The 8,390-nt window shown below is 37.9% G+C and overlaps 1 protein-coding gene across 3 annotated transcripts; it reads left to right on the top strand.

Annotated features, from left to right (window-relative positions):
• The first annotated feature begins 493 nt into the window (after positions 1–493).
• tox4a (TOX high mobility group box family member 4 a) lies at positions 494–8,326 on the top strand. Of its 3 annotated transcripts, none has more exons than XM_079818765.1 (9): positions 494–1,424; positions 1,562–1,621; positions 1,750–2,052; positions 2,222–2,467; positions 2,552–2,902; positions 3,488–3,568; positions 3,658–4,392; positions 6,833–6,984; positions 7,070–8,326. In XM_079818765.1, the coding sequence occupies exons 1-9, from the start codon at positions 1,320–1,322 to the stop codon at positions 7,125–7,127; spliced, it is 2,091 nt and encodes a 696-aa protein (XP_079674891.1). In that variant the 5' UTR covers positions 494–1,319; the 3' UTR covers positions 7,128–8,326. The 3 variants fall into 3 exon arrangements, 2 of the variants coding, with proteins under 2 accessions (XP_079674891.1, XP_079674890.1); XR_013816650.1 differs by lacking the exon at positions 7,070–8,326 and having other exon boundaries at positions 712–1,424; positions 3,658–4,143; positions 4,253–4,392; positions 6,833–6,972; XM_079818764.1 differs by having other exon boundaries at positions 712–1,424; positions 2,222–2,902.
• The last annotated feature ends 64 nt before the right edge of the window (positions 8,327–8,390 follow it).

Raw genomic sequence — 8,390 nt, 5'->3', positions numbered from 1 at the left:
ATGTTTGAGCCACGTTTACTGTCTAGAAAATGTCACTTCCAGTGGGATATTTTTTTAAAAAAAGAGATAAAGATAGAGAAAATAAACGCATTGCAACCAAGGGAAATGGCAAAATGGAAACCTCGGTTTAAACCAGAGTAGTAAAATAATGTGGAAATCCGTTCATATGTTATCTTTACCAACCGAAAAGTAACTATTTAAATATTAGGACCCACTTTTTTTATATGAAAGGGACCTGAAAATGTAATTCATGACGGGGTTAAGCAAAAGTGATTTTCCTCTAGGGGGCACATGTGACATTCTCTTGTCTTGAGATGCCTTCAAATAACAAGGCCATTTTGTCATTTCGAAAACATTAGTACGCTTGAGAGAATTGACTCTTGATAATTGATCTAAAAACTGAATTCCATTGCTTTAGTCTCTATAAGATTCCGTCCCCTGTTAAAAATCATGACTGTGATTGGTCCACCTTGTCCGTCGCTGAAAAAACATAACGGCTGCCATGTGACAATCAGCAGCGATATGGAAAAATAATTTTGTGGTGGTTATCGAAATAGTAATAGAGAGTGAATGGTCAAAACAGAAGAACTGTTATTTAAAATTAAGGTGTATTAACCAGAAACGAAGTGAGTTGCGTTAAGTATTTTCAGGAAAAGGGTTTCATTTTATGGGCTACGAATATCTATGATCGGAGTGCGATTAATGTGACTTGTGATGTGAAAGCAAACAGACAAACGTAACAGAGCACCGATCGAATCGTTCCATTTTTAGCACTGGCAGCAACTGTCTTTGCTAGTGCTCTAATACAAACTTTGTTAATTAAATTTGAATATATATTAAGAATATACCGTTTATAGTAATATTTAATGAGACTTTGGATATAACATATATCAAATACCCGGAGTCTCTCTCCGCGAGGCCTGTGATATGAATGAAACCTCACGTTGGGTTTAACAGCAACATCTTTGTGAACTAGCAGCACTTAGCCAGTTAACGTTAGCTGCTGCTAGCTGGCTGAATTGGTAAGATTTGAACAAATCTGGTAATTCTCGCGCTGCGTGTGGGATCGTGTAATGAGGTGTATTGGCATTATTCAGCTGGGCAACACGTACCATATGCTGGACAATACCGAGAACAAGATGTTGTGTTTCTTGCTTCTTTTCTTTTAGTGAATATAATTTTTGTTTTTCTTAGATGACTTTGCCCTTTGATTTTTTTCTTTATTTGTTGCGCTTGGCTTACAAGGTCAACCGCTTCTCTGATATCAAGAAACCCAAAAGACTTAATTTATCTATTTATTTAGTCTTAAAATTATCCTCATGGATCTAAATTTTTACTCGGATCTCTCTGACGGGACTGGTCAACATGTTGATTCTGAGTTTATGGAAAACTCGTCTTACAATGGATATGATTCCGTGAACAAGGTAAATCAGACTGCTTTGTGTAGTAAACATCTTTAGTTTAATATAAAACGTGTATGTATATTTGAAATTGCAGCATGTCATGTAGTGTTCCTTTTGATGTCTGGTAAATAACACACCTTTAAACCTCTGTTTATTAGTTTGCAGGTGCCAATGAGTCGTACCTCACCATCAGTGGACCCGGTCATCATTTTCTTGAGGTGGTTATACTTTTGGTCACAATTAACTTGGTTAATAGTTAACTAAATTGTATATATGCATGTATGTTTGTATTTGTATTAATATTTTTTATTGTCATTTTTATTTATGCATTTACTTTTGATTGTAGAAAACATTCCATACTCCCTGTCTGGGTGATGAAGAGTTTGAAATCCCAATCTCCTTGGATCCAGATTCTGCGCTCACCATTGAGGATGTGGAGGCCCATTTCGGAGAGTTGGCCGAACAGGCTGAGAGCTCAAGGGGTCCTGGAGTTGGAAATAATCTTGCCAATAATACTGTAGTAGGGGGGAATGATCCCTCGTTTGCCTCTGCTTTCATGAATCCATCTTCTCAGGGCTTAGATCACCTGAGTTTGGGTGTGATTAACCAGCCGGGGGGAAGTGCACTATTGAGCTCAACTCTGGGTGTGGTAAGCTTTGTTTTTTTTTGTGTCAGTGATAATTTATTTTCATGCTTTCAGCTTGTAAGAATGGGCACTTGAATTGCTGTTAATGGAATAAGATCTTGAGTAAAGTGTAGATTGGCATATCAGATAATGATTTGTTTTCTTCTTGACCTGTTTTCTTTTTTTTTAATAGGATCTTGGCCATTCTGTTGGCTCCCATTTTAATAGTTCCTCCTCCATGACTATTGATGTTCCAATAAATGACATGAACCACAGTCTCTTGGGACACAATCAGCTCACCACCATAGACCATTCAGATCTAAGTGCTCAGTTAGGGCTCAGCCTTGGTGGTGGAGCCAAGTCACCTGACCACCCACTGTCAACCACACCATCTCCTTCTGGCTCATTGCAGGATGAAGACATGGAAGACTTCAGACAAGTGAGTCTTTCAGTGATGGGTTTGATTTGTTGCACATTTTCTTTCTTTTTACATCTTACAACCTATCCCCTTTTTCCATTACAGAAAACCATGCTGGTCGACTCCTTCTCAGCCTCTGCGACGATCATACCGCACATCTCCAACTTGACAGGTTCCACCCTGCTCACTTCTGCTCCTCCAGCTGTGGTGAGACGGGTGGGTGGCAAGCCGGCCATGGTGCCTGTGACCACAATGGACATGGGAGCAACGTTCGGAGGCAAAAAAGGAAAGAAGAAAAAAGATCCCAATGAACCACAGAAGCCAGTGTCAGCTTATGCTCTGTTCTTCAGAGACACCCAGGCAGCTATTAAAGGCCAAAACCCCAATGCCACATTCGGAGAGGTGTCTAAGATAGTGGCATCCATGTGGGACAGCCTTGGAGAAGAGCAAAAACAGGTGGAGTATAGTTCTTTAAAGACTGACAGTGTTTGCAAAATATACAAAAAGTGTTCAACTATTCAAAGATATGGGGTCTTTTTTCCCCCAACTAATATGCAGTACTTTCATCAAACTTGACAGAACTTTTGTAACATTATACATTTTTTTGGCTATTTATATATACAGCATATTTTTGGCTATTTATATATACAGCATATATTTGCTGTTCTTTTGAACTTTCTATTCATTAACGAATTAAAAAGGTGTTGCAGTTTCTACAAACATATTTAGCAGTACAACTGTTTTCAACGTTCCACTGGTTGGATAAACAAGATTGTCCCACTCCAAATCACACCACTGGCTTATATATAGTTAAGGCCAATTTTTGGAATTGCAAACACACCTTGTGCAGGAATTTATTATTTCATAATTTGATAATGGAATTGCATTTTATTTTTTCAAATATTCTTTAAAAGTATTTAAAAGAATGAATTGAACTGTTAAGGATTTGGATCCGGAAATGGTACCTTTACTATTTCCATCCGTAAATATTGCACACACTCGCATGCATTTTGTGTAATTTTGAATTATGAACTTTTGCAGGTTTACAAGAGGAAAACGGAGGCAGCTAAGAAAGAGTATCTGAAAGCTTTAGCAGCCTACAGAGCAAATCAACTCACAAAAGTGAGTGAATTGTTTCTAGTTCTTTCTTTATTAGTTCAATTTATTATTTTTATTTACTGTCTAATCCCAACTTTCTGTTCCTCGTCCAGCCATCTACTGAGGTTGAGGATAACGCTCCTCCCACTCCTCCCTCTGTCCCATGTCCTGTACCCGTCACCACTGCACCTGCGGCCCCTGTCCGTCCACGCTTGACTCCCATCCCTGAGCAGAACACCATCACCAACATCTGTGCATCCAATATTATCCTGGACCTGCCTCAAGTCACCACCCGTTCCCGCACGGGTTCTCTACCCTTGGCCATCGGCCAGCCCCCTACCCCTAACCCCAGCCCGACACCCACTGTCACAAAAATCATCATCTCAAAGCAGATGCTCCAGGGAGGTTCTCAGCTCCACCAGATCCCCACGTCTATGGTGACGGTGATTCCGGCCGGAGTACGAGCCTTGCACCCGGCTTCTGCTGGACGACAGCCTCCACCGCTGCAGCAGATGCAGGGCACTCCACCTCCGCCGCGACTACAGCAGATGGTGCAAACCCAAGCTCCGCCTCCTCTTCAGGCCAAGCCCCGTGGAGGGGTAGGAATTTCTGTGGCCGTCACGGCTACACCTCCACCGCCTCTTCAGATAAAGATTGTGCCCGCTTCAATACACTCTGACCTGTCCACACCCATTATTGTTACTACAGCAACAGGTGCCAATCCTGTTATTTCCGCATCCACCATCTCAGCCTTAGCACATCCCGCCCCTGTCGAGGTGAAAGTGGAAGAGCCCAAAGAGGAGTTGGCCTCTGGGACGGATGAGGCTCTGACAGAGGAACCCGAGGAGGTTTGTTTTTTTCCCCCCATAATTAACATCAACAGAGTTACTGTGGTTACACTTTATTTTAAGGTGTCCCTGATACAGTGTAATTATACAATTTAAGTACCGAGTAATATTAACAACATGTACATACTAGTTAGGAATAGGAATAGGATTAGGGTTTAGTAGGGTTTGTTGCTAGGGCTTTACAAAATGTAGCTATTGCAATAGTAAGTACATGATAAGCCATGTAACAAGGAAACTGTAAAATAAAGCTTTACCGCTACTCTTTTCTAATGATTCTGATTTTGTTAGTAACAGTCATACAGGAAGAAATCAAACTTTTGAACTGGAAAAATTGAACTGCTGTGATGTCATTCAGCCAAAATTAAGTTTGGCAAGCTGTTTCAAACTCCTGAAACAAAGTGAACTTTCTTTAAAATTTTGCTTGCGCTTGTAAACACTTCAGATTTAGTCTGGCAATTGCGTAATAGGTAGGTGTGTCTCTAAGGCTCCGCTGCTTTGATGTGGAAATCTTCTCCAGTTCATTTCTTCTGTTCAGTCTGTTGAGGTCAAAACACAAGTAAAAACATAACATACTGGAGAGCTGCTTTATAGTTAGGGCTGTGTGATATTGAAGAAAAATGCGATATGCAATATCTTGTTAAATAATGCGATATTCGATATGCGATACGCTATTGCTTTAAGTGTGTAAAATCTATTTAAATTATATTGAAATAAATAAATAAAAATGGAGACTGAAACCATTTGGGTTTCACATTCTTTCTGGGAAAAGAAAGCATCGCTACAACTTCTGAAAGTGACCAGCAGTGTTTTAGCAAAAATTAATCTGACAATATAATTTTCACATCAATGTAAACAAACAAAAAATTTAATGCCAATATTTAAATACCAAAAACTCTTTGCTTGACTTGGTAATATATAGTTACATCAACGTAAAACTTATCATCAGCAGTGTTGGGGAAAGTTACTTTGAAAAATAATGCATTACAATATTGCGTTACTCCCTTAAAAAGTAACTAATCTAGTTGCTTAGTTATTTTTAAGAAAAGTAATGCGTTATGTTACTTTTGCGTTACTTTTTCTCACCTGGTTTGGGCTTGTTTTTTGTTGTTGGTTTTTTTATAACAAAAAAGTTTTATAACAAAAAATGCCTAAAATATTTGTTTTATTTAACATTTAATTAATTTATTATTATTTAAATGTTAAATAAAACAAATATTTTTAGGCATTTAATCTACCTTTATTAACCAATGTCTTGCATTCAGTCAAAATATATAATTTATATTTTGTTGTAAATTTGAAAAGTAATTTGTTACTTTACTAGCTACTTGAAAAAGTAATCTGAATACGTAACTCAAGTTACTTGTAATGCGTTACCCCCAACACTGATCATCAAGAACATCCAGGTAAACAAAGACACCTGAACTGTTATTTTTATTTCTTTGTTTAAAAAATAAGAACTAAAAACAGTAGGACAAATACAATAAAACAAATGTATAAATGAAATAAACAGTGCTTTAAGTTTTGCAGGTATGTCTACATTAGATCTATTCAAGTAAGAAACAATTCGAAAACTGAATAATCAAACTAGACTGCAAGGAGTTGTTTTTCAAAGTTATTGTGTTTAATAACTCTGTTTACCGTCAAGCAAGTCACATAAGTAACAGTCGTGTGCCCAGTCTATTCTCTGCTATATGCGTCGACCTAAAACGTACACTTTTCACAATGTTGAAGTAGCCTATTAAAATCATTCAGATATTGCGAGCTGTTGCAATATGCATATCGCGATATGTACATTTGCGATAATTTTGATATATTGTGTAGCCCTGGTAGAAATTAAGTTATCTTCTAAATGAAGTCTGTTTTTTTTTGTTTTTTTTTACTGTAAATCTGCTGGCTTTAAAGCAATCTTTTGTATGAACTAAGTGCTATATAATTTAACACTTTACTTGACTAGAGTGTGGAATTGCAGAGCTTTTGCAAACATATCCACAGTACAACGATCTCCATTGACTTTGCATTGCGTGAGGCTGCCTCCTTGTCATGTCAGACTTATAACAAAAAACAGAACAATGACTAAAAGCTGATGTTAGTTTGTTTTTTTGGGTCGACAGCTTATAAAAACTTATTTCTGTTTTTTAGCTTGTTTGCTGTACACCTTGTCACATATCAGCTTATATACATTGTTCTGTTTTTTGTTATAAGTAAAAAGTGACAAGGAGGCCGCTTCACGCAATTCAAAATCAACGGAGACAGTTGGATTGTTTTTCCCCCGGTCTTCAGATTATGAGGCTTGTCGCTCAGTTCTTTTCCGTTCTTTGCTTAATGGTAAAAAGAAAGGAATAGAGACAATGCTCTGATTATATCTGGGCCTTAAGAGATCAAACACAAGTTAAGCATACAGCAAAGAGTTATTCAGAGATGTTTTTTCCTGCTTTTACAGATGGAGATGGAGGTAAGTGTTGCTTCTGCGGTCTCCTCTTCCGCTCCTTCTGCGACTCTCTGTGTCCGTGCTGGATGCACAAACCTGGCTGTGGAGAGTCGAGACTGGGATAAGGAGTATTGCAGCAATGAATGTGTGGCCACACACTGCAGGTGTGTTTTTGTTAATGTGCATGTGTAATTTTTTGTACAGTCAGATTCCATTTACTAACCATCCCTATTTTCACTTTCCTACCAGGGATATTTTCATGGCCTGGTGTTCAATCAAGAGCCAGAACTCAGCCGCTGTCAAATAAATGAAACAAAATCCTCCTGATTCTGGGTTTTGGCATGGCTGGATGTGTCTTTTTATAATAGCACAACAGAATTTTACTGGAATTACTAGTGAAGGTTTTGTGTATTTGTTGTGAACATCTAAGGCATGAAAAAAATCAGTGGAAAAATCTCTTTGATATTAAAGGACAAAGGATGACTTTGTTACAACTGTTGATGAAAATACTGCGACATCACATTTTGACATGTTTTCCCAATTGAAAAGGACCTACAGTGAATAGTGTGTTATTTGTTGGACCTTGTATTGTTTCCACATTATTTCCAGTTTTTGGCCAGTGGTTTATCTTATAATTTTTTATATATATATGTTTCTTGTTATTGTGTTAAAATGAGACCAATCTGAACCCTTGTGTTATTTTCAAATGCAGTAGTTTTGATTATGATGACAAATTTAAGAGTATTCGTGAACCTCAAACAGTAATGCAATCAGTCTACAATTCTATTATATTTTCAGTTTTCTTATGTTGTACTGACAGTGTCTTAGATCAGTGTTCACAAGTGCTCTTGTGTAAAATCTTTTTGCCTTAGTTATAGGGTTTGGCCGACTTTTTTTTAGATTGTGTTACAGAAATTACTCAAGTATTAATAAAAGGCAGCCAAAATGGACTAAGTTTCAGAATTCATTGCAAACATACCCATTTTAATGCGACACTCAAATGGGTGTCAGTGCACTACAAAAACTGCAGAGGTCCTGATGAAATATTTGATTTATCCTATAGAAAACAATTGTAGAAATAGTTTGAAAGCCAGATGTGTTTTGGAGGCCTCGTGACCTGTGATTACAAAGGTCAAGGGTATCTGAGAAGTTTGTGTGGCCACTGCACAGATTTTGCTGAAGGTGAAAGGATAAGACCATTGCTAAGAGGTGTCACATGGAGGTTTCTTGCCTCTGGGAAGTGTTGATTGTCTTTGGAGAATGTTTGCCTAAAAGAAAGGACCATCAATTGGCAGAATGCCACAATTAGAAAGGCAAAAGATGTAGAACTTAATTGTGGGAAAACAGGAGAGGTGAATATTACCAGAGATTTTTGACTCTTGGTTATTGCGAAATGACACATGAAAAAGGTATAAGAATTATGCCTTGGCCAAAGAAAGATTCAGATGTCCAGTAGGCATCTCGGCTTTGTTGCTTTGTTCAATAAAGTCTTATTTTGACTTCTGGAACTCCGCCTCTTGAGCTTCATTTGCAAGAAAGAGATGGCATTTCTCCACAACAGTCCCTGCTT

Source organism: Gobio gobio, assembly GCF_949357685.1.
Source record: "Gobio gobio genome assembly, chromosome: 6".
NCBI lineage: Eukaryota > Metazoa > Chordata > Actinopteri > Cypriniformes > Gobionidae > Gobio > Gobio gobio.
This window is presented reverse-complemented; position numbering and strand designations above follow the sequence as displayed.